The sequence below is a fragment of the Urocampus carinirostris genome, chromosome 16 (assembly GCF_059441175.1).
Source record: "Urocampus carinirostris isolate Australia breed hairy pipefish chromosome 16, RoL_Ucar_1.0, whole genome shotgun sequence".
In the NCBI taxonomy this organism is placed as follows: domain Eukaryota; kingdom Metazoa; phylum Chordata; class Actinopteri; order Syngnathiformes; family Syngnathidae; genus Urocampus; species Urocampus carinirostris.
In genome coordinates, this window is record NC_142364.1 from 12,382,610 (window position 1) to 12,406,605 (window position 23,996).

The window sequence follows — 23,996 nt, forward strand, 5'->3', positions numbered from 1 at the left end:
ATTATATGCAGGAATTTGCGGTGATTATTTCATGTATGAACGTTTTTTTCACGAATACATTTGATTGGTTTGATAATACATAACAAGATACGCATGATAATTCTAACTTCCTGAAAAAAAAATTGTGGGGTTATCTTTAATTATTTTTTTGTTTAATTTGTTTTTAAATGTGTTTTCTGAAATATTTATTTATGAAAAGAAGGTTTGAAGGGCCAGATTATGTTTGTGTGTTAGGCCTGCGTCACCTGTTCCTTCCCGAGATCGTCCCTCTCCTCATTGGTCAGTTTTAGAGAAATGGGTCACGCCTTTTTGACAAATAGGGATCCGCCATTGGCTGAAGCAGACGGCAATCAGTTGATGTGATTCTCCTCTCCCCGCCCACTGTTTGCTCAAATTGACATCGGCCGCTTTGCTTTTAATCACTTTTCTTTTTTCTTTTATCGTTAACGCAAAATGTCTCTTATCTTATTTATTTTAATAGATTATCACGATTGAGTTAAAAACTGAGAACCATGTCAGCGCGCCTGGGAAATATTTTTGGGATCCAAAGTGAGTGAAAGTGCTAGATTGTCGTCGGAAGCAGGTTGTAATGTCGTTACTTTGCGTCCGAGGTAAGTTCTATTTGTTTTATTCCACATTGAAATCGCTTTCAATTCGGTTTCGTGTCTCAAAAAGGAACTACGCTTCGGTGGAGTTCACCTGGGAAAGCTCATGAAAAACGCTTTGTTTTATTTAAAGCGATCCAGTCCATTTAATGTGTGGCTTTCACTAATATATATGTTTTATCGTTTAATTTCAATAGATTACTGTCATTAAAACCCTCAAAAAGTTAATTAGGTAACATCGTGATTTTAGCAACCTGTTGCTCTTTAAATAAACTGTTTATGCATGACTTCGAATGTACTTTTCTATTGAAATGTTTTTTAATTGGGGTTTAAACCAGTTTTGATTCAATTATGTGGTTTTCATTAAGCCTGCAACAATTAAAAAAAAATAAAAGTACTTTTTTCAGTTATTCCACTTATAGTTGATTGCATATAAAAAGGGAAAAAAGAAGTTGTCATCTTCCCTCAATATTCTTTTACATTTATTTTTTCAGTGGAAGATTAATATACATTAGGGGGAAAAATATTATTATTATTATAATATCGTTTTCCTAAGAATAACGTGGAATCGAAAAAGTTCTATGATCTTAAATTACCGTATTTTAACGACTCTAAGGTGCACCCCCCCAAAAATAGTTTTATGTTCTATATTTTCCCTACATGAGGCGCACCGGACTATAAGGCGCTACAGTGGGAACGTCAACAAAAGAGTCAGATAGTTTAGTCAAACTCATTAACCCCTTAACATTCCGACGGTAGTACAGACACAGTGTCTGTACAATGTCACCAATCACTCAAATGCGTCATTCCACATCATTAGGAAGGTTAAACTCTTGGGATTCAAGAAATGCCAAGCATTTTTTTAGTTTCTATTTTCTCTTTCGCTGGCAACTGAGTGGACAGCAAAGTAAGACTTTCATTGTTCAGGAAAACATGGTTCTTTCCTGCGCATATGACAATAAACACTTTGAATTGAATTGAATTTAATTTAGAAATAGACTCATGACAGAAACATCAAGATCAGTCTGAATCAAGATACTGGGGAAACATAAAGCCGGGGTAGCTCACCAAAGTTGTCTTGCAGCCATCACGTTCAATAATAATACGCAACCATGGTCCTCTTACATCCTTGAGTGTAGTAAATCCAACCATGTAAAACATTTACACACTCAAACACGCAATGCCGACAAATAAAACACAAAATCCGCCGAGAAGCATCTCTGCATCGATAGACGTTGCTTGTTGCTAGCTGTCTGTTTAGCCCCATAATTCCTGTTTACAAATACAGACTAGTAAAAAATGTTTTCCCCAGGCAGTAGAGCAACCTAACTTGTGATTCGCATCTTTTTTGACCAATTGCAGGCTTTGTTTTACCTCGATCCTGTAAACGCTTAAAAGGACCCGCCTCCTTTACCTCCGAATAACTTTAGCCAATATGATGCAAATGATGATTGACACATTGGTTAGGAAATAAAACGCCGGTGTATATATATATATATATCCCAGCATACACCTCGGTCTACTTCACCTTCGGGGGAAAAACTAGTCGGCGGCTGCTTTCCGTAATCGCGAGACCTTGCGACTCAATATTGATCCATACATCAGGCGTAAGTATTACGAGGCGGATGGTCAGTTTTTGAAAAAAAAAAAAAAAAAAAAAAAAGGCTTTTAGGTGCGTCTTATAGTCACGACTATACGGTAATTGGTAAAATTAAATCATTCCGATTCTAATTCCAGCAAAATACAAATGTCTCATCTGTATCTAAAGAGAAGAAAATTAAGTTTTAATAAAGCTGTTTGAATTTTTTTTGTTGAAAGATATTTGTATATCGAAAAATAACCGCTATTATTAGAATTGTCATGTTCCCAGTAATACGAGCTGCAGATGTAGCAACTAGTTTAATAATGGCCAATGATTAATCATCAAGTTATTCGGCAACTGATTTTGTCATAAGTACTATCGCAAGTACTGGAAGTGTAATCCAAATCCCCAAAAATCAAATTGTGATTTTTACCACCATATTTTACCATTTATTTTCAAATTGGGCAATAAATGTATATTCTAAAAGGGGGTCTTTCAAATTAAATATACCCTATTTTCCGCATTATAAGGCGCACCTAAAAGTCTTAATTTTTTTCAAATGCTGACCATGCGCCTTATAATACAGTGCGCCTTATATATGGATCAATATTAAGTCGCAAAGTCTTGCAACTAAGGCAAGCAGCCGCCGACTAGATTTTCCCCCGAACGCCAAGTAGCCCGCGGTGTATGCTGGGATTTATATATCGCCGTTTCATTGGCTAACCAATGTGTCAATCATCATTTGAATCGATCACTATTGGCTAAAGTTATTCGGAGGTAAAGGGGGCGGATCCTTTTTACCATTTACAGGCTCGCATTGGCCAAAGGGGCAAAACAAAGCCTGCAATTGGCCGAAAAAGATGTGTCAATCATCAGTTGAATCGATCACTATTGGCTAAAGTTATTCGGAGGTAAAGGGGGCGGATCCTTTTTATCATTTACAGGCTCGCATAGGCTAAAGGGGCAAAACAATAATAAGTTTGACTGAACTATCTGACTGTTTTGTCCACGTTCCCATTGTAGCGCCTTATAATCCGCTGCGCCTTATGTATGGAAGATATAGGACCAAAAACGATTTTTTGGGGGTGCGCCCTATAACCCGGTGCGCCCTATAGTGCGGAAAATACGGTAATGTGATTTTCTGAGTTTTTAGTTTTTTAGGTGCAAATACTAATTAATTATAAATTTAACCAGAAACTGTTTTTTTTAAAAATGATCTTTAAATTATATGTATTTCTTTTGAGTTGATCAATTGTCCAAATGTTCACGCCTGGTGCTGAGGAACGACGCTCAGAATTGTTCTGAATCGATCCCCCCAACCCCCGTCAAAAATATTTTCAAGAATTCAAAAAAATGACAATGTTTTAATTAAAAACCAAAAATGCGATCAATGTGGTCTGTTTCCTGTCTGGGTACAGGTGAGTGGTGGGTGATGTAAATGATAAAAATATGATGATTTGTAGATTGTTGATTATTTTGATTGCACTATTTTAACTATGCAGTACTCTTTTTTTTTTTTTTTCCCATAGCATTATTATGACAACTTATGCCAGTTTTTCTCAGAACTACTTTGTAATTATTTTCTTTTTTGCCTATTTATCCTGATAGTCTTTAGTCTTTTCTCTTGTTTCTCTTTAAAGTATTTATTACACATTTTACCCTGGTGTGCCATGTCTAGTTACGTTTCACAACATTGGTATCAATGACAATAAAGCATATTCTATTCTATTCTATTTTATTCTATTCTATTATCATGATAAGATTCAGATATAGAAAGTTGGTCTTAACAGTTCTGGTACAGTTTCTGTCCTGGATTTTGGCCATATTTTGCTAACATAGACCAAAACCTGCATTACCAAAAATCATTGTTTAGGTGGCTACCTTCGCTTTAGCAACTGTGATCAATTTTAGTAGATTAAAAAAGGTATTGTATGCACCGGTTTGGTGTGTAATATGATGATTTTAGATCGTGAAGGACATCATAAGATCATATTTTAATCCCCCCCATATTTAAAGATGGTTGGATCAATTTTTGGGTAGTTTCTGGCCTGTATTTAGCCAATATTATCGCTAGCAGGTGAATAGTAGGACACAGCCACTAACCGCTCAAGTTTTTGCGTTAATTGAATTGAATAGAATTGTCTTTACGGTCATTGGTACTGATAACACTGTATGCAAAGAGATTGGACATAGCACTCCAGGGTAAACATGTAATAAAGACTTTAGAAAGAAAAACAACACAAGACTACAAGGGCGGCAGTAGCTCAGGAGGTAGAGCCAGGATTCGTTCCAGTTCGAATCCTGGCTCGTCCGTGTTACATGTCAAAGTGTCCTTGGATAAGACACTGAACCCCTAATACCCCCAATAAGCAGGTTCGTGCCTTACATGGCTGCAAGGCCGCTATTGGGAAATGTGGAGCACATTGTAAAGCGCTTTGGGAAGTCATTGACTTGAAAAGCGCTATATAAATGCAGATCATTTCATTTCATATAAGGATAAAAAACAGAAAATACTGTGCAAATTTTGATTTGCATAACATGGCGGTATTTAAATGAAACTGTTCAGAAAGATTTTCGTTTTAGTAAAACAAGAAAGAAAAATGTGCTGAGGGGTTGAAAGAATTGTCATAAAAAAGTGTCAAATTAAAATTTTGATTTGAGGGGAAGACGCGGAGCTGAAACACTTAAAAATAAGTGCTATTTTCTACCCTACAGCGATGTGGCAAATGCGAGTGCACGCTAATTGTGGAATTATGCTAGCAGGAGCGCTTTAGCCATTGCTGATGTAATCTGCTGGCCATCTGTTGCTCTATCGCTTGCTCTCTCGCTCGTCCGTGCGTGACATCACTTCCTGTTCCACTTTTTCCGAAAATAGTGCACACTCAGCAGCTTTTATCTCTCCTCTTTTTATTCTCGGATGGATGGAAGGAAGGAAAAAGAAGTGGGGAAAAGTAGAGGGGAGCGGTAAAAGGAGATAATAGGAAAGAGAGACAGAGACCAAAAGAGAAATAAACAAAGAGAGGAAAGGATAGAGGGAACGAGAGATAGAGAAAGAGAGGTAGAGAGGAAGAGAAAAAGTAGTGAGGGAGATAGAAAGAAAAGTGGGAGAGAGGGAGGGAGGCAATGTTCCCTGTAATTTTCCACGGGTCTGAGCGTTCACACAAAGTCGGTGAGCAACGCTTGAAACAACAGTGAGCAACAGCAATCCCAAGTGTGGCAACTAAGTCATTAAACATGTCCAAAACTTGACATCACCTTACATTTTGCTGAGTTTCTGGCAATGCAAAATTATTTTTCACTTTTGGATGAATTGACTCATGTACTATTGCAAAGGTTGTACCGCCTACAAACGTCATTTGTTCTTACAATTCTTTCTCAAGATATCCATTTCTTTTTATTTCCTGACATATTTTGTCGCATAATTATTATTATTATTATATTATATTATTATTTCGTCGGTTGTAAGATACAGAACTCTACTTAATCACATTTTTTAGTGGAAGTACAATGTTGGCAACAAGATTGACTTGATATAATTGGAAATTATTTGAATGCAACAGAAACTTTTTCTTCTTTTTTCCGTGTTTTTTTACTACTTTTTTATAAAATTCCTTTAAAAAAAAGTCTCATTGTGCTTATTTTTTCCGAGCTGTTACTTTGTTCTCTATTTACTTTTTTCCTACATTTTTCTTTTTTTCTTTCTTTTTTTCTAAATTTTTAATTCTTTTTTTTTTCTTCCTTTTGTTTCTTTTTTTCTCAGCTTTTCACTCCTTTTTCATTTTGGTACTTTTTCTTTTTTATTCTATTCCCCCATTCCTTTGAGTCATTTTGTGCATAATTTTACATAATATTTGGTCATGTTGGGATTAAAGAAGCAAAAACAACCTGAAGAGCCGTTTAGGACCCGAAAGAGCCGGTTCCTTTTAGTGAGCCGAGCCGAAGAAGCCGGTTCTCGACAAACTCTACTAACTTTACTCAACTTCGTTCTACTTCGACTCGACTTCAAAATACCGCATTTAGGACACAACGTCAGGGGAAGCTGTGTATTTTTACCTTCATGCACTGTAACTTTGACTTAAGTCGCTTCTTAATGAGTAATTTTGAGTCCTCATTTATGTGCGCTGGCTAGATTTTCTTGTGCGCAGAGAATGTGCGAGCAGTGCGCAATTGCGCACGCGCGCAGCTTAGAGGGAACACTGGAGGGAGGTATATTTAGAGAAAAGGAAAGGGAGGGAAGGAGGAAAAAGGGAGAGAGTAAAAGGGTGTGAGGGAGATAGATAGATGGAGTGAAAGTGAGGGAGGGAATAGGAGAAAGAGAGGAGAACAAGAACTTGAAAGAAAGAGGGAGGGACATAGAAACAGGTGAAGGAAGAGAGGGAAAATAATGAGAAGGACAAAGAAATATTGAATAAATAAGGGAGAGAGGTGGGAGAAAGAGAGAGGGAGAGAGGAGCAAGAGAGATTTTAGCTAGACTGCCATCGACATTTATAAATGTCAAAGATCCATTTGAGCTAAGCTGCTTTTGACGACTAAAGATGTTAAAGATCTTTTTTAGCGAGGCTGGCTAAAAAAGTTATTTGTCGAAGACACGTCTTGTCTAGGCTGCCATTGACAACTATAAATGTCAATACTCCATTCTAGCTAGGCTGCCATGGACTATTATTGACGGTGAAGATCTATTTGAGCAAGGCTGCCATTAACAGCTTTAAACATCAACAATCCATTCTAGCTAGGTTGTCATTGATAGCTATGGAGGTCAAAGATCCATTCTAGCTAGTCTGTCATTGACAGCTATGCCTGTCAAAGATCCATTTTAGCTAGGCTGCTTCTAAAGTCTTAGGGACTTTCGTGCATTTTTCAAGACTTTATTTTGAAATGTTGCCAATTTCTAGACACTTACTGACAAATCGTTTTACAGGTTGGAAATATGATCTCATTACTAGCTTGAGTTTTTCTTAATGTACTGTAGTTGTCAGGGTTGGGTAGGGTTACTTTAAGTTGATTACTTTTGGATTACTCCAATACCAAATATGCTATTAAAAGACAAAATAAACTAAATATGAATAAAATGATGACTCACAACACGTGGTAAGCTTTCTCTCCTGCTTTGATCTCTTTGATCTCCGGCAAAACTAATATAAAATGCGACAGAAACCAAATGAAAATAAATCCAAATAGCTTGCCAACATCATTTTTGCCGTTCCATGTATTCCGTTACTCCCCAAGCCTGCACAAAATTTAGTCATTTTATTAATATTTAGTTTATTTTGTCTTTTATTAGCATATTTGCTATTGGAGTAATTCAAAAGTAATCAAGTTAAAGTAACCCTACCCAACCCTGGTAGTTGTTGACATTATTTAATATTTATGCTAATGCTAATATGCTATTATTCTTCTCTTTATGATAGTCTCTTCACTATGCTGTTATTGACAGTAAAGACAATTTACAGTGTTTTTTTCGATTTCATTTTTTTTTTTGCATATCACGAAGGTTTCATATCATCCATCAAAATTTAATTTCTCAGAGACAATCCAAGGAAATACAAAATGCAGTTTTGAAATCTTGACTCAATTTTAATAAGGCACAAAAAATCAAAACCCATGTGAAATGAATTGCCCTCTCAAATGTTTATGATAATTGATAACGAGTCTTTCTCAATGCTGTGGATGAATTTTGACCCACTCTTCTTTGCAAAATGGTTCTAAATCTTTCATATTGGAGAGTTTCTTGCATGGACTGCCCATTTAAGGTCACACCACAGCATCTCAATTGTATTTAAATCCCGATTTTTGACTTGGCCACTCCAGAATCTTCTTTTTGTTTTTTCGTGGAGCCATTCAGAGTTGGACTTGCTGGCGTGTTTCGGATCATTGCGCTGCTACATGATCCAAGAGCGCTTGAGTTTGCAAGTACAAACTGATGGCCAGTCTCCTTCATGATCTTCTGGTGAACACCAGAATTTATGATTCCATCAACCAGATTATTTTTTCCTGGTCCTGAGGCAGCAAAGCACCCCCAGACCCATCACGCTACCACCACCATGATTTACTGTTGGCATCATACTCCTTTTTTCAAATGCTGTGCCATTTTTATGCCAGATGTAAGATCTTCCAAAAAGTCCAATTTATGGGTCGTCAGTCCCCAGAATGTTTCTATAAAGGTCTTAAGGATAGTCAAGATGCTTTATGGCAAATGTGAGGTTCTTTTGTGACAGCAGTGTTTTTTGTCTGTGAACTCTCTCATGGACGCCATTTTTGGCCATTGTCTTTCTTATAGTGAAGTCCGGGAAGTCCTGCAGTTCCTAGGATGTTTTTGGAGGTTGTTTTGTTACCTCCTGGATGAGCCGTTGTTGCACTCTTGGAGTAATCTCAGTCGGTTGACATCTCCGACTTTTCTCTATTTGTGGATAATGGCTCTGACAGTGGTTCGTTGGAGCCTTACAGCCTTGAAAATGGCTTTGTGACCTTTTACAGACTGATAGATCTCAATCACTTTTTCTAGTTTCTTCTGGAATTTCTCTGGATCTTTGTGTGACCTTAAAGTTCTGGCTAGAAAACCCTCCAATATGGCAGATTTGAAAAAATCATGGGACACAATTCCTCCAAGTGTTGTGAAAGATTCGTTAACAATTATTTAAAAAATTTGATTTCTGTTATCGCTGCCAAAGGTGGCCCAACTCACTAATAGGTTCATTTCGCAGCATTGTGAATCCAGTTTTCTCGTTTGCCCGCGTCCCTGCGTCCTAGACGCATCATTTTTGCTGGGGACGCATAGTGTCAAAACAAGGTGCGTCCCCGGGACGCAACTTTTTCGACACAAAATTGTCATTATTACCCGATTACTTTTTTTCAAGATTTATCGCACTACAAACTTTTCATCAGGCAGATCAGCCATTGTTGTTGTTTTGGTCTCGCGGTTCGAGTTTTCGTCTGCACGCCGATCTTGGCAAACGAGATCTCGTTGCTACGAGATTACGTCATTTTTGTGGTGGTTGTCGTCGAGGGAAGGTGAAAATCAACACAAAATTGGTCATTTCTTCAGTGTCAGAAATAAGTCGAAACATAATGCAGAAAGTGATAGCAACAGCAATAATTCCGGCACGAAAAAAAGGCGGAGAAATTCTTCGAAAGATCGCAAAGGCAAGGAAAACACGCGTGTTGAAGCGAACGATTCGACAAAAGAAAATAAACAAAAGAATACTCCGAGAAAGAAAAGGACTTCTCTGCCAAAATGGACTAAATTATATTCCTGGTTACGCTATGAGGAGGATGATAATGGAGGCTACATGTTCTGTGATGCGTGTCCCCATTGTGACAAAAAAAAAACTGGATTGCATAAATCATTTCACAATACGAACTTTCAGAAAAGCACATTGGATTGGCACAATGACAATGAAAACCACAAATTAGCTATGGAAATTCCGTTGCTGCAAGAAGAGAGAGGCAAGTATGAACGGATACGACATCCAAAAGAAAACTTGGCCATGCTTTCACTGCTAAAAATATTTAAGTGGATGGCAGTATTTTCAGTATTTTGTATAATGTACAATATTGTAAACCAAAAAATCTCAAGTGATAACTGCTTTGTATTACCAATATCCTGTGATGATTAAAACTGAATGTAAATATAGATTACCGTAATTTCCGGACTATAAGCCGCTACTTTTTCCCTAACTTTCGACCCTGCGGCTTATTCAGTGATGCGGCCAATTTATGTAATTTTTCTAACGGCCGCCAGCAGCGCTCGAGTGTTGCTACCATTAACTGCCCTGTCAAAGCTATATTATTTCTATTAAAGCTTTGAAAACTCTCTCGGTGTACCGTCTTTCTTTGTAGATATGTGCAACCCATGTATAATATGTATTTGCAACTGTATATTTTTGTAATGTATTTATTTGTATTTATTTTAGACACTTATTCTGATATGTTTTGCACGTGTGAACGAAAAAGGAGGGGCGGAACAAACGCGGGGTGCCGAGTTTAAGTGGGGACCGCTAAAGGTGAGGGACAGACAAGGAAAGAAGAGGGGGTAAAAAGTTGAAGAAAAAGGAGTTGCGTCAGTAAATGTGTTCATCTGATATATTTTTCCCACCCTTACCTTTGGAAATATACACTTTTTTCCTTGGATTACTTTCAACGGGACCCGGACTCTGCAGGTCTGCATCAAACCTTAAGTACCGGTATCATTTTCCATTCATTTTGCCGGTTGTGATTTTTGGACTGTGTACTTTAATGAAGGACATTTAGTTTCAATCGCGGGACTTGAAGTCGGGTTTGGGTTCATTTTGTGTTTGTGTTACATGTTAAAATGTGGGCGCATGCGGCTTATATACAGGTGCGGCTTGTGTATGCACAAAATCGGTTTACCTCTTAAAATGTGGTGGGTGCGGCTTATAATCAGGTGCGCTCTATAGTCCGGAATTTACGGTAATATAATTATTTCAGCAATATTATTTGGTATAATGTCCAATATTGTCGTGAACTGAAAAATCTTGACGTGATAACTGATTTGTATTACCAATAAACTGTGATGATTAAAACGGAATGAATATATAGATTTATATTATATATTTGTTGCGATTTACGATTTCAACCTCGATAACACTAAATTTTGGGGACCCATAGATCTTTGTTGGGACCCATAGATTTTTGAGCATGCGAGTCCCCGGGACCCATCACTTTTCACAGGTCAAATGAACACTGTGAATCTATTGTAAAATGAAAGAAAAGGAATAAATGTCTCATTTTTCGTATTGGGCTTTTTCTGCATGGTATCCAAACGATTCTCAGCCCTCAATCCATCGCTGTCGATTCTTTTTTTTTTCATGCCATCTGTCAGGGAAGCTTTATGGCGTTGTATGCTTTTTGAGCGCCTTTAGCAATCGGCGGCTAATCCCATCTAAAGCCGTTCAATCCCGCAAAACATGTCCGCCACAAATCAAATATGGACAGCTTTGATTTTTTTTAATTGTTTTCCTTAATACGTTTTTTAATATCTTTACAGTTTCTCAGCCATTCATTATGAACCCAAAGATAGTTAACGAGGCCGTTTTATAGCAAATGACTGAATATTTTTTTTAATCAAACTATAAACTGTTTCTTTTTGTGTTAAAATGTTGATTGTTACAAATGTCAAACAGTTAAAATAATGAATACTTTCTTGATTGCAGTTTTTTTCTTTTCCCCCTTTTTTATTCATTTTCTTTCAATTATTTTCCCCGTCCTTTTTACCTTTTAATTTCCTTCTCTCCACCTTGTTACCCTTCATTTTTCTCCTTTTTCTTTTTTTCTTCATATACATCTTCATTTCCCCCCCTATTTTCTTTTCTTATGTTTTACCCTTTCTCTTTCCCCATCCAATCCCCCATCATATTTCTTTTCTTTTTCCCTTTTCCTCAACCTTCCCTCCTTTCCCTTATTATTTTCTTTTTTTCTCTCTTTTTTCTTTTTCTTTTTTTTTTCTTTCCTTTTGCTATTCCTTCCCCTTTGTTTTACATTTTTCCTCTTTTTCCCTTTATATTTTTTCACCTTTTCTCCTTCCCCCCATATTTTTCCCATTCTTCTTTGTTTCTTTCCCTTAAGTCATGTTTGTTTATATAGCCCTTAATCATATTATTCTCTTTTCTTTCTCCCTTATTCTTTTTCTTATATTTGTCCTCCCTTTTTTCTTCTTTATTTTATTTCTTCTCTTTCCCCCTTTTTTACATTTTTTTCCTTTAAACCCTTTTCTTTTTTCTTTTGTCATTCCCACTCATTTTTCCCTTCTCCTTTTCTTATTTCCCTTTCCTCCTTCCCTTTTTCTTTTTCTTTTTTGTTCTCCTCTAACCCCCTTAATGTTTCCTTTTTACATCCTTTTTTCCATTGTTTTTTCTTTTTCGTTTCCCCCTTCCGCCAATGTATCATTTTTTTCTATTTCTGTCTTCTCCCCATTCTCTTTCCCTTATTTGTCCCTTTTTCTTCATTACTGTCTCATATTCTTTTTTACCCTTCTTATTTCCTTCTTTTTTTTCTCTCCGTCCCCCCTACACTTTTCCTTTAACCCTTTCCCCTCTTTTTCCTTATTTATCTTTTTTTTTTCTTCACTTTCCCTCCATTTTCCTTTTTTTCTTTTCTTTCCTTCTCCTAAACCGCCCCTGCCCTTCTTATAATTGATAACTTTGCCTAAGAATCACTTTGACACTAAAAAATGAGTTCTTAAGAGGGACTAGAAAGAACATCTAAATCTGAAAAATGTCTTTATCCATACCTGTGTTCATTTTACCTGTGAAAAGTGATGGGTCCCGGGGACTCGCATGTTCAAAAATCTATGGGTCCCAACAGAGATCTATGGGTCCCCAAAATGTAGTGTTATCGAGGTTGAAATTGTAAATCGGTGACAAATATATAATAAAAACCTATATATTCATTCAGTTTTAATCATCAAATTATTAATTCATTTTCTGCATCAAATGATTGTTGGTAATATACCGATTAAAGGGATAACCGCAAACCTGTCTTTTTTTTTCATTTTCTCCTTTTATACTTCCTTTTTTTCTTAACTTCTTTATACAACATAATAATTTGTAATATAATGCATCAAAGCAAGTGAGCCGTTTGAGAGCCCGCTCTCTTGAATGAGTTGAGCCGAAAAAGCCGGTTTTCTAAAAAGAGACGGACTTTTCACCACACAACTCGAGATCGGCGTGCAGACGAAAACTCGAACCGCGAGACCAAAACAACATCTGCCGGATCTGCCTGACGAAAAGTTTGAAGTGCGGTAAATCTTTGTTTAAAAAAAATGTAAACGGGTAATAATGACAATTTTGTGTCAAAAAAGTTGCGTCCCGGGAACGCACGTTGATTTGAGACTATGCGTCCCCAGCAAAAATGATGCGTCTAGGACGCAGGGACGCGGGCAAACCAGAACACTGCATACTCTGGAACAAGCATAATGGCCTGCCGTTGCTGGGCATTCTATATGGACGAGGTTGTTGGGGCTGTGGTTTGTTGAAAAAGCAACAGCAAGCCACTAGGGAGTGCTAAGGAGCAGTATGACCGCATGCAGCACCAGAGCCGCTTGTAAAGCAGGTGTTTATAGATTTTGTGGGTATTTATTGGGATTGCTTTGACACAAAACCTAGCAAGACACTCCCAGTGGCTTACAGTACAACTGTGTACATTTTCACGAAAATCGGCTCATTCGTTTCAAAGCCTTTAAGCCACATACGAACATTTATAGTCCTTAGTATAGACCACAGGTGCCAAACAGGCAGCCCACGGGCCAAATCAGGCCCGCTAAGGGATTGAATCCGGCCCGCGAGACAACACTCAGAGAAGTGCAAGAGAAAAACAAGCCGCAGGTTGAAATATGTCAACTTGATGTTGCCAAAGCCAGGCGCCTCTCGCAAAGACACTGTACTTGTATTTATTTCTCTTTCTCTCTCTTTCTTTTCCACCCCTTTTCCCCCACTCTGTCTCTGTCTCTTTCACTCTCTGTGTCTCTCTTTTTCTCTTCCTTTGTTTCTCTTTCTCTCTGTGTCTTTTAACCTCTTTTGCTCTAACTTCCTTTTTTTCTTTTCTGTCTTTTCTCTTTCTCTCTTCATACCCTTCGCACTTTCTTTTCTCCTTTTTCTCCTTCTGTCTTTCCATTTCTCTTTGGATTTCTTTCTTCCTCTCACTTTCTTTTCCCCCTCTCTCACGACTTTTTATCTTTTGTTTCTCACGCTCTCTCCCTCGCTCTCTTTTTCTTTCTTTGTCCCGCCCTCTCTCCTTTTCCCTCCCTCTTTCTCTTATTTCTTTATCTCTCTTTTTCTTTCTCTGTAATCTACTAGTCCGGCCCCCGACAGAATGTTTGTTCTATCGTGTGGCCCCCGAGTTAAAATGAGTTTGACACCCCTGGTATAGACTATAAACCTAGAAAGACTACGTGTGATTTTCAATGTTTGGCAGCTCATTCAACGACGTTTTCAATCCCACAGGGACTAAAATCTGACCGCTGAAACATCGGACATTTAAAGTTTAATTTAGCAAGGACCTGTTTACATCCAGCTTTTTTAACCATCATTTTTTTTCTAAAAATAACTTTGCTATCAGGAAGTTAAGAGTTTAATAATAAAAGCTAGCGCTTCTCTGTCATGGAAATCACCTTTGCTCTAATTCACTTGGCATCCTCTCCAAAACTACCTCGCCTCCCACATATAATTATTAAATCCTCATTCTATTTTTGTCGATGGCCGATGACAACCCGGGCTTTTTTTCAATTGTATTTTTCTGTCTTTTGTCTGCATGATCATAATAACAATTGAGTCAAAGTGCCACTCTGATCATGTGTAATTAGTCTTAATCAGAGGACTATTATTAGGACTTTCCAAGGTAAAATAAAGTCAATAATTAAAGGTCTTAACTGAAATTTGTGTTTTTATTTATTTTCAGTGAAAAAAGCCAAGCTCCACGGACCTTCTGGTGAGTTTTTCCTGTTTGTTTTTCAGCTTAAACTTTTTGTTTGCTAGCGGCTTTGCGTCCTAGTTAGCAAGATTAGCGTAGATTTTTTGTTATACTTTGCGAACGAAACGTCTTTAAGAGCCGGCTCTTGAAAGTAAACGAAGGGAGCCGGCTCCTGACCAATCACCAGCTGATTCCCTTTCGAGATGCCATTTTTCTCTTTTCTCTGGTTGGTTAAGGACCGGGGGATGGTGTAATTGTAATGTACACTTGGGGGATTCTGTGTTCTTGACTTGACATTTGTTTAAATTGTTTTGCATTTAATATTTTATTGTAGATTTATAAATATTTTAATTATTCTTCCTGTGTTTTTTAGTGTTAATGTGTTTTATATAACAATATAAAGGTTATCCTTTTTTTCTTCTTTTATCTCTTATTTTCCTTTTGTATTGTGTTATTTCTTTTGTTTTTTCCATTGTCTTTATTTTGTGCATTTTGTTATATAATAATTAGTAATGCAGGGATTAAAGCAACAAAAACAACCTGAAGAGCCTTTTGGCACGCCAAACCGAAAGAGCCGGTCCTCTAAAATAGTCAGAATTCCAAATCTCTGATCTAAGACATCACTGCAGGGTTACATATTTGCTCGGGAAATTTCCAATTCTTTAAAATACAACTTCTTTTTAAAGTAACAAAAATAGAAAATTTATCTGGTAACTATTGAATTTTACTATAGAGTAATTCAGTTACTAACTCAGTTACTTTTTGGAAGAAGTAGTGAGTAATTATATCTAATTACTTTTTTAAAGTTTCATGCCCAACACTGGTTATTGTCGACAAATGATACGTAAAAAAGTATTGAGATGAAGTATTGGTATTGACTGAATACTTGTTTTCCACCATGATTTGTGAATAATTTTCTTAAAAATCAAGCAATGTGATTTTCAGGTTTTTTTCCACATTCTCTCTCTCGTGATTGAGGTTTACCCTTGTTGATAATTACAGGCCTCTCATATTTTTAAGTGGGATAACTTTCACAATTAGTGGTTGACAAAATACATATTTGTCCCATTGTGTATTTATATACATATATATATATATAGTTATATTTTGACAGTTTTCGTTTGGCGGGCCTGGTGAAAAGTCTGACGTGCCACATGTGGCTCGCTTGCCGTAGTTTGCCCACCCTTGCCTAAATCATGGGAAATTGGTCAGGTTTGATGCTGGCCACGCCCATTTTGGGGTTGTTATGGCGACCTCCGAATGACATCATTGGGAACGCCGAATCCACACGTGGACAACATTTGTTTGCTAGAGAGTTCAGGAAAGTGCGTGTTTTGTGAGGCGCTTCCCCTCCCTGCCTCGCCTGACCAGCACCTGCCCAAAAGTCAACAAAGATGGCGGATCCGCTTAAGCCTTTTGTCTCTTTGCAAAGATAAGAAAAAGTCCTCACACCCAAGTCAGGTTAAATGTTGCTAATTCCAAAGCTAACCATGACCAACACAATTAATGGCGTATCCCACCCAGTCTTGTTTTTATTATTGAGTATGTAGTATAGATACTTTAGCATGGATGACCAGGCTGCAATGGATGTTGTAATAACAGATAATGCACAGATATTGTCAACATGAAGAATTTTTTTTTTGTTGTTTTTGGTTTTTTCAAAAAAAAAATTAACATTGGTATGATAGTTCAGGTATTTTTGTCTGGTATTCAAATCGGTTGACCCACAAGATCGATGAAAAAAAAAATGGTTGAATTAGACACATCTTCGTGTCCTTCTTGCTCCTTCGACTTCGCACGCTTCACACACTTCCCTGCACGACAACCCAGCTTCTGCTTTCTGTCTTTACGGCGCCTCCGTTGCTTCGTAGGTGGAGTGGCTGACCACGGAGATCCCGATTCCCTTTCTAGCTCGTTCGGGATATCATAGGCGGTATAGAAAGTGCCCGAAAAGTCGAAATTTAGACGCCCACCCAATTGAATAAGTTCCTCTCGACTATAAGTCTTATTGGCCACCCATGTGTCCAAAAAAGAAAGCAAAAAAGACAATAGAACGGTAGTAAATAGAAGATTAACTGGAGACCAACGAGCCGCAGCATCCATCATATGCGCCGCCATCGGTCTTCTGGTGATCCCAAGAGCCAAGAAGTGTTCCGCTGGTTCGAGAGCGTTCTCCATCCGGGCACCGGTGCTATGGAATGCTCTTCCCCCTGAGATCCGTTCTGCAACCTCAGTGAAAATGTTTAAATCTAAACTTAAAACAAACTTCTACTCTATAGCATATGAATAACCTATACTTTTCTTGGACAATATCTCTGTATTATTTGTGATTGCAACGTCTTTTGCTGTCTGGTAATCCTGAAAGGGGGATGCCACATGTGCGTTCTCTTCTCAAGGTATCTTCATTTTCCTAATGTTGAGGTTTTGGAGTTTTTCCTTGCCCTCATGTTGGTTCCAGATCAGGGGATGGTGTAATAATAGTCTGAAAAAATAGTCTGTGTAATAACCTGTGACTTGACTTCTACTGAATAAACGTTTTTTGTACCACTAGTAGGCACCAAATATTAGACACTGTTCCTTTAAAAGTCCTCAACAGTTTCAACTTGTTTCTTGAAACTTTATTTGTCTATAGAGCACCAACAGTTAACAATGATGTAGCATTGTTAGCCCACAGCTTGCAAAAATGAAGAAAAAGATCACACATCTTAGTTTTTCCTTTTTTTTTTTTTTTTTTTGCTGTTTCTAAGTAAAACTGAACATCATATATATATATATATATATATATATACCTTGTGACTTATTTTAGATTTTGAATTTTTTGCTGCTGAATGTTACTGCACTTCGTCTGGTTGCACTATTACTTCAATGGACTATTCTTTTACATTGCATTACCATTATAACTTAAACCATTTATTTAAGCATGATGTTGTAATTAGTTTCTCCCCATTTATCCTGATAGTCATGTTTATTTCTATAGCCCTTAATAACAAGGAGTTTCGAAGGGCTGCACAGACCACAGATTATTGCAAACCACAGACTATTATGACATCATCCCCTGATCTAAAACCTACATGAGGGCAAGGGAAAACTCCAAAACTTCAAGTCAAATCATGAGTATTTTTGACGCCTTTAATCACAAATAGTCTCAAATGGCTGCACAGACCACATATTATTGCAAACCACAGACGATTATGACACCATCCCCTGATCTAAAACCTACATGAGGGCAAGGGAAAACTCTAAAACTTCAAGTCAAATCATGAGTGTTTTTGACACCATTAATCACAAATAGTCTCAAATGGCTGCACAGACCACAGATTATTGCAAACCACAGGCTATTATTACACCATCCCCTGATCTAAGACCTACATGAGGGCAAGGGAAAACTCCAAAACTTCAAGTCAAATCATGAGTATTTTTGACGCCTTTAATCACAAATAGTCTCAAATGGCTGCACAGACCACATATTATTGCAAACCACAGACGATTATGACACCATCCCCTGATCTAAAACCTACATGAGGGCAAGGGAAAACTCTAAAACTTCAAGTCAAATCATGAGTGTTTTTGACACCATTAATCACAAATAGTCTCAAATGGCTGCACAGACCACAGATTATTGCAAACCACAGGCTATTATTACACCATCCCCTGATCTAAGACCTACATGAGGGCAAGGGAAAACTCCAAAACTTCAAGTCAAGTCATGTTTATTTGTGACGCCCTTAATCTCAAGGAGTCTCAAAGGGCTGCACAGACCACATATTATTGCAAACCACAGACGATTATGACACCATCCCCTGATCTAAAACCTACATGAGGGCAAGGGAAAACTCTAAAACTTCAAGTCAAATCATGAGTGTTTTTGACACCATTAATCACAAATAGTCTCAAATGGCTGCACAGACCACAGATTATTGGAAACCACAGACTTTTGTTACACCATCCCCTGATCTAAGACCTACATGAGGGCAAGTCAAGTCAAGTCAAGTCATTTTTATTTGTATAGCCCTTAATCACAATTAGTCTCTAAGGGCTTCACAAGTTATTACATATAAGAAGATTAGGTTACTCGTATGCTATAGAGTAGAAGTGAGTTTTAAGCCTAGATTTAAACATTTCCACCGAGGTTGCAGATCGGATATCAGGGGGAAGAGCATTCCACAACACCGGTGCCCGGATGGAGAACGCTCTCGAACCAGCGGAACACTTCTTGGCTCTTGGGATCACCAGGAGACCGGCGCTCTCGGAACGAAGGCTTCGGGCCGGGACATAAGGGCAGATCAGATCTGAAAGATACGAGGGGGAAAGTCCATGTATGATTTTGTATAGTAGTAGGAGAACCTTAAAATCGCATCTTAGGCTAACAGGGAGCCAATGCAGGTTAGCCAAAATTGGGGTGATGTGATCATACTTTTTTGTCCTTGTTAAAAGCCTCGCTGCAGCATTTTGTACCAGCTGAAGACTCTTGAGTCTGGTCATCGGAAGACCGGAAAGTAGTGCATTACAGTAGTCGAGACGGGAGGTAACAAACGCATGAATTATGATTTCCGCATCCGACTGAGAAAGTATAGGACGAATTTTAGCAATGTTACGGAGATGGAAGAAAGCGGTTCTAGTAATTTTCTTCACGTGTGTTTGAAAGGACAGATCAGGGTCGAAAATGACACCTAAATTTTTAAGTGAGTCACTCTGTGTGATGTGGCAATTGTCCAAGTTCACTGCGGTTTTAGAGAATAAGTCACGGGACTTAGAAGGACCAATTACTAACATTTCAGTCTTTTCAGGGTTAAGACGCAGGAAATTGAGTGACATCCACTCTTTTATCTCAGTGAGGCAGGCCTCCAAAGTTCCACAGTTTAGTGTGGTAGATTTCTCCATCGGGAGATAGAGTTGAGTGTCATCTGCGTAACAATGGAAACTGATGTTATACTTGCGAATAATATCACCTAGTGGAAGCATATAGATGCTGAAGAGAAGGGGGCCAAGCACCGAACCCTGCGGAACACCACAAGTTACACTAAATGGCTCAGATGTCAATTCGCCATATTTAACGCAGTGTGTCCTATCTGAGAGGTAAGATCTGAACCATAATAGGACGTTTCCTGAGAGACCAATCCATTTTTCCAACCGTTCTAGCAAGATAATATGGTCCACTGTGTCAAATGCAGCACTAATGTCCAGCAGCAGCAAAAGTGATGATGCGCCCGAGTCCATTGCCCGTAGGAGATCATTGGTTACCTTTATCAGAGCTGTCTCAGTAGAGTGGTTAGCCCTGAATCCTGATTGCATCGATTCAAAGAGATTGTTATCGGACATGAAATCATTCAGCTGCTGTGCCACTACTTTTTCAAGTATTTTAGAAAGAAACGGTAGGTTTGACACAGGTCTATAATTACATAAGTTTTCTGGATCTAGGTTGGGTCGTTTCAGTGTGGGTTTAATGACAGCGGACTTAAAAGCAGCTGGAACTACACCAGAGGCGAGTGATATGTTTAAAATATTTAGAACTGAAGGTGCAAGAACGCCAAAGAGACCTTTAATAAGTGAACCTGGAAGTGGGTCGAACTGGCAAGTCGTCGGTTTGGCAGTATTCACCATCTGTTTAAGATTTTCGAGTGACAGTTCACTAAAGCGGGACCAAGTCCCTGGACAGCCACCATGTCGTGCATCTAGGGATTTGAGTGCTTTAGTATGTGTTGAATTAATATTGTCTTTAGCAATTTCTTCCTGTATGCTCTGGATCTTCTTAGTAAAGAAGACCATTATGTCGTGAGCAGAATGGGTGGAGCTATCTGGGATAGTCTGTTGCCTTGTAAGTGATGCTACAGTGTCAAAAAGGGCCTTGGGATTGTTCTTTTGTGACGCAATCACTTTCGAAAGGTAGGCTGATTTTGCAGAGGCCAGGGCCGCTTTATACTTCAACAAACTATCACACCAGATTTGATGGAAAACTTCAAGCTTGGTAGCGCGCCATTTTCTTTCAGATTTCCTGCATTCTCGTTTAAGGGATCTAGTTTCATCATTAAACCAAGGTGTGCGTCTTTTAGGTCGTAATTTATGCCGGATGGGCGCAACTAAATCCAGGGCATTGGCCAGGGTAGCGTTAAATTCATTTAGGAGTGGTTCGATGGAGCCTATGTAGGAAGGAAAGGACGCAACTGCTCCTGGAAGAATATCGGAGAGCTCAGAAACTGTGCCTGTGCTTATATTGCGTCCGGTGAATCCTTCAGTTTTTTTGGTACTACATTTAGCTAGCACCTCAAATGTAACTAAATAATGATCCGAGATAACTGTAGTACACGATAGCACCGCCATGTTTGAGGTTGAAACTCCTCGAGTCAGAACCAAGTCGAGCGTGTTTCCATCTTTATGGGTTGGCAAATCAACCAGTTGATTAAAACCAAAAGCATCAATTATAGACTGAAACGCAACAGTGAGTGAACTGAGTGGAGAGTTCATATGAATGTTAAAGTCCCCCATAATAATAATTTTGTCTGCGTAGGTTACTAGTTCAGACAGAAGTTCGGCGAATTCGTCTAAGAAAGTTGTGTATGGTCCTGGTGCGCGATAGATAGTTATTACGTCAATTGACAATAGGGGGGACCGCATCACAAGAGCCTCAAACGTTTTGTAATTATTAGAGGTACGTGGATTAAATTTAAGCGATTTTTCAGAGATTAGCGCGACACCGCCACCCTTTTTCAACGTGCGTGCTATATGGCTGCTCTCGTAATCTGGGGGAGACGCATAATTTAGAGCTAAATACTCATCCGGGCGTAACCACGTTTCACAGAGACCAATACAGTTAAGTTTATAATCACGAATAATATTATCTACAAGTAAAGCTTTAGGAGCGAGCGATCTAACATTCAAAAGACCAAATTTTAGCTTTGAATCATTTGACTTAGCTGTAGCCTTTGTAGAGATCGTCACGAGATGCCGGTTGTGTGCGTTGGGCTTCGGTTGTCGGTTTACTCGTAGAATCGACGAAGAAATGATGGTTGGATTAGACAGATCTTCATGTCGTTGCTCCATCAACTTCACACGCTTCCCTGCACGACATCCTCGCTTCTGTTTTCTATCTTTTCGCCGTCTTCGTCTCCGATTTTTCTTCTTTTTCTTCGGTGGAGCGGGAAAGCAGGGCGAACCCGAGTCCCTTTGGAGCTCATTTGGGATGTCGTGGGTGGTATAAAAAGTGCCCGAAAAGTCGAAATTTAGACACCCACCTAGTCGGATGAGCTCCTCCCGACTGTAGGTCTTATTGGCCACGCATGTATCCAAAAAGGAAAGCAGGAGGACAGTTGTAAGTAGTAGGATAACCGGGTAACAATCAGCCGCAACGTAAACACGCGCCGCCATGTTGGAAACCAAGGAAAAACTCAAGTAGGAAAAAACTCAAGTAGCTTACCAGCGTGATTTGGGTGTAATGTCTGTCTATAAGTGACTACTCAATTTATTTGGCTCCATCCTCTCCGATGCCAACATTTCGAGACCTTCTCACCTCAGCTTTTGGAAGGAAACTTGTTTGTCTATCTCCGTCCTTCTTCCCTTGTCTTCATCCCCATTAAATATTATTCATTTTTTTAGAGCGTAACTCGAGGGTTTGCTAGACTTTACACTCTGTCAAAGGTAATTGCATTCCTTTGAGTTTTAAGCTTAGATTTAAACATTTCCACTGAGGTTGCAGATCGGATCTCAGGTGGAAGAGTATTCCACAGCACCTGTGCCCGGATGGAGAACGCTCTCGAACCAGCAGAAAACTTCTTTGCTCTTGGGATCACCAGAAGACCGGCACTCTCAGAACGTAGGCTTCGGACCGGGACATAGGGGGAAATCAGATCTGAAAGATAAGAGGGAGCAAGTCCATGTATGATTTTGTATAATACTAAAAGAACCTTGAAATCACATCTAAGGCTAACCGGGAGCCAATGCAGGTTAGCCAAAATCGGTGTGACGTGCTCCAGAGCAGGGGAATGTATAATAATATTCTGAAAAATAGTCTGTGTAATATAGTGTAATAATCTGTGAAGCCTTTTGAGACTCTTCGTGATTCAGAGCTATACAAATAAAAATGACTTGACTTGACTTGACTTTGGAACCCGTTACTCCCAACACTGGCCATTAAATGAAAGATGTTTTTTCCCCTCTACAAAAGAATGCCAAGGATTATAAAACAATGCACTATACAGTCCAAAAAACCCAATACAAGATTTAAGCCTACCTATAGATTACATGTTTTACCCTGGAGTGCCATATCTAATCTTGTTGCATACAATGTTTCGCAACGTTGATATCTTTGACTCTAAAGACGATTCAATATGAATATAAAGACACGTGAATCTGTTTTCAGAGAAATTCAACACGTACGTAACGCTGAAGGTGCAGAATGTGAAAAGTACGACGATTACCGTCCGTGGCAATCAGCCATGCTGGGAACAAGATTTCATGTTGTGAGTAAATGCAAAATTTTCCATCTACTGTAAGAATAATAAAAGCAAATTTTGTCTCAATTATGGTATCCCTGCTCCTTTTTTAAATTCATGATTCAAATGTTTATTGAAAAAATGTCTCTTCTAAATGGAAAAATTGGCTTTGATTCCAAAATATTTCAAATCTGAACCTTTTAGGCAAAAGAAATAGCATTTCAGATGTCTTGGCTTTAAAATGGTAAATGGTCTGCATTTACATAGCGCTTTTCAAGTCAGTGAAGACTTCCCAAAGCGATTTACAATGTGCTTCACACTTACCCATTCACACACACTCACACACCAATAGCGGCCATGCAAGGCGCCTACGGAATCGAACCTGCGATCTCTTGATCCCAAGACGAGCGGCGCTCTACCTCCTGAGCTAATGCGGCCCTAAACAATAAAGTAATAGCTGGATTGATGGAATTGGTTGTTTTCTAGTCAAAGAATAGTAAAGGTCATCTCTGGACAGGGACAGAACTAAAATGTCCTTTTGCATCTTTGCATACGTGATTTATAAGCAGAAAGGCCCGGCGTTGCTGAGCATTCTCCTTGTGCGAGGTTGTTGGGGTTATTAGTGAGCTGAGCCGAAAGTGCCCCTTCCTGAAAAAGAGTCGAAACTCTTATCAATCGCTAGTCTGGAAAGGACTGGCATGACTAACTCGCGAGGCGAAAAACCCCTCCTGCCCATCACTCGTGTCCCTGGCGGGCCCAGTAACTGCTTGCAGAACTAGATAGATAGATAGATACTTTATTCATCCCTGTAGGGAAATTCACACTTCCAGTAGTCTCCTTTGTGGTTTATTAACATATTAACAGGATTCCCTTGGGGTGCTTTGTTGTAGTTTAGCCACAGCGAAGTGGATGACGTCACACGCTAGGCCAAAAGTTCGACGTTCGTGCAGCAGATGGAA

General features: G+C 38.7%; 1 protein-coding gene across 1 annotated transcript in view; it reads left to right on the top strand.

Annotated features, from left to right (window-relative positions):
• The first annotated feature begins 403 nt into the window (after positions 1–403).
• LOC148350297 (uncharacterized) overlaps positions 404–23,996 on the top strand; it is a 93,817-nt gene continuing 70,224 nt past the window's right edge. The window contains exons 1-3 of the mRNA XM_088320115.1: positions 404–611; positions 14,600–14,629; positions 22,965–23,064. Coding sequence (XP_088176241.1) covers positions 590–611; positions 14,600–14,629; positions 22,965–23,064 — 152 coding nt within the window. The 5' untranslated portion in view covers positions 404–589. The remainder of the gene's footprint in view (positions 612–14,599; positions 14,630–22,964; positions 23,065–23,996) is intronic.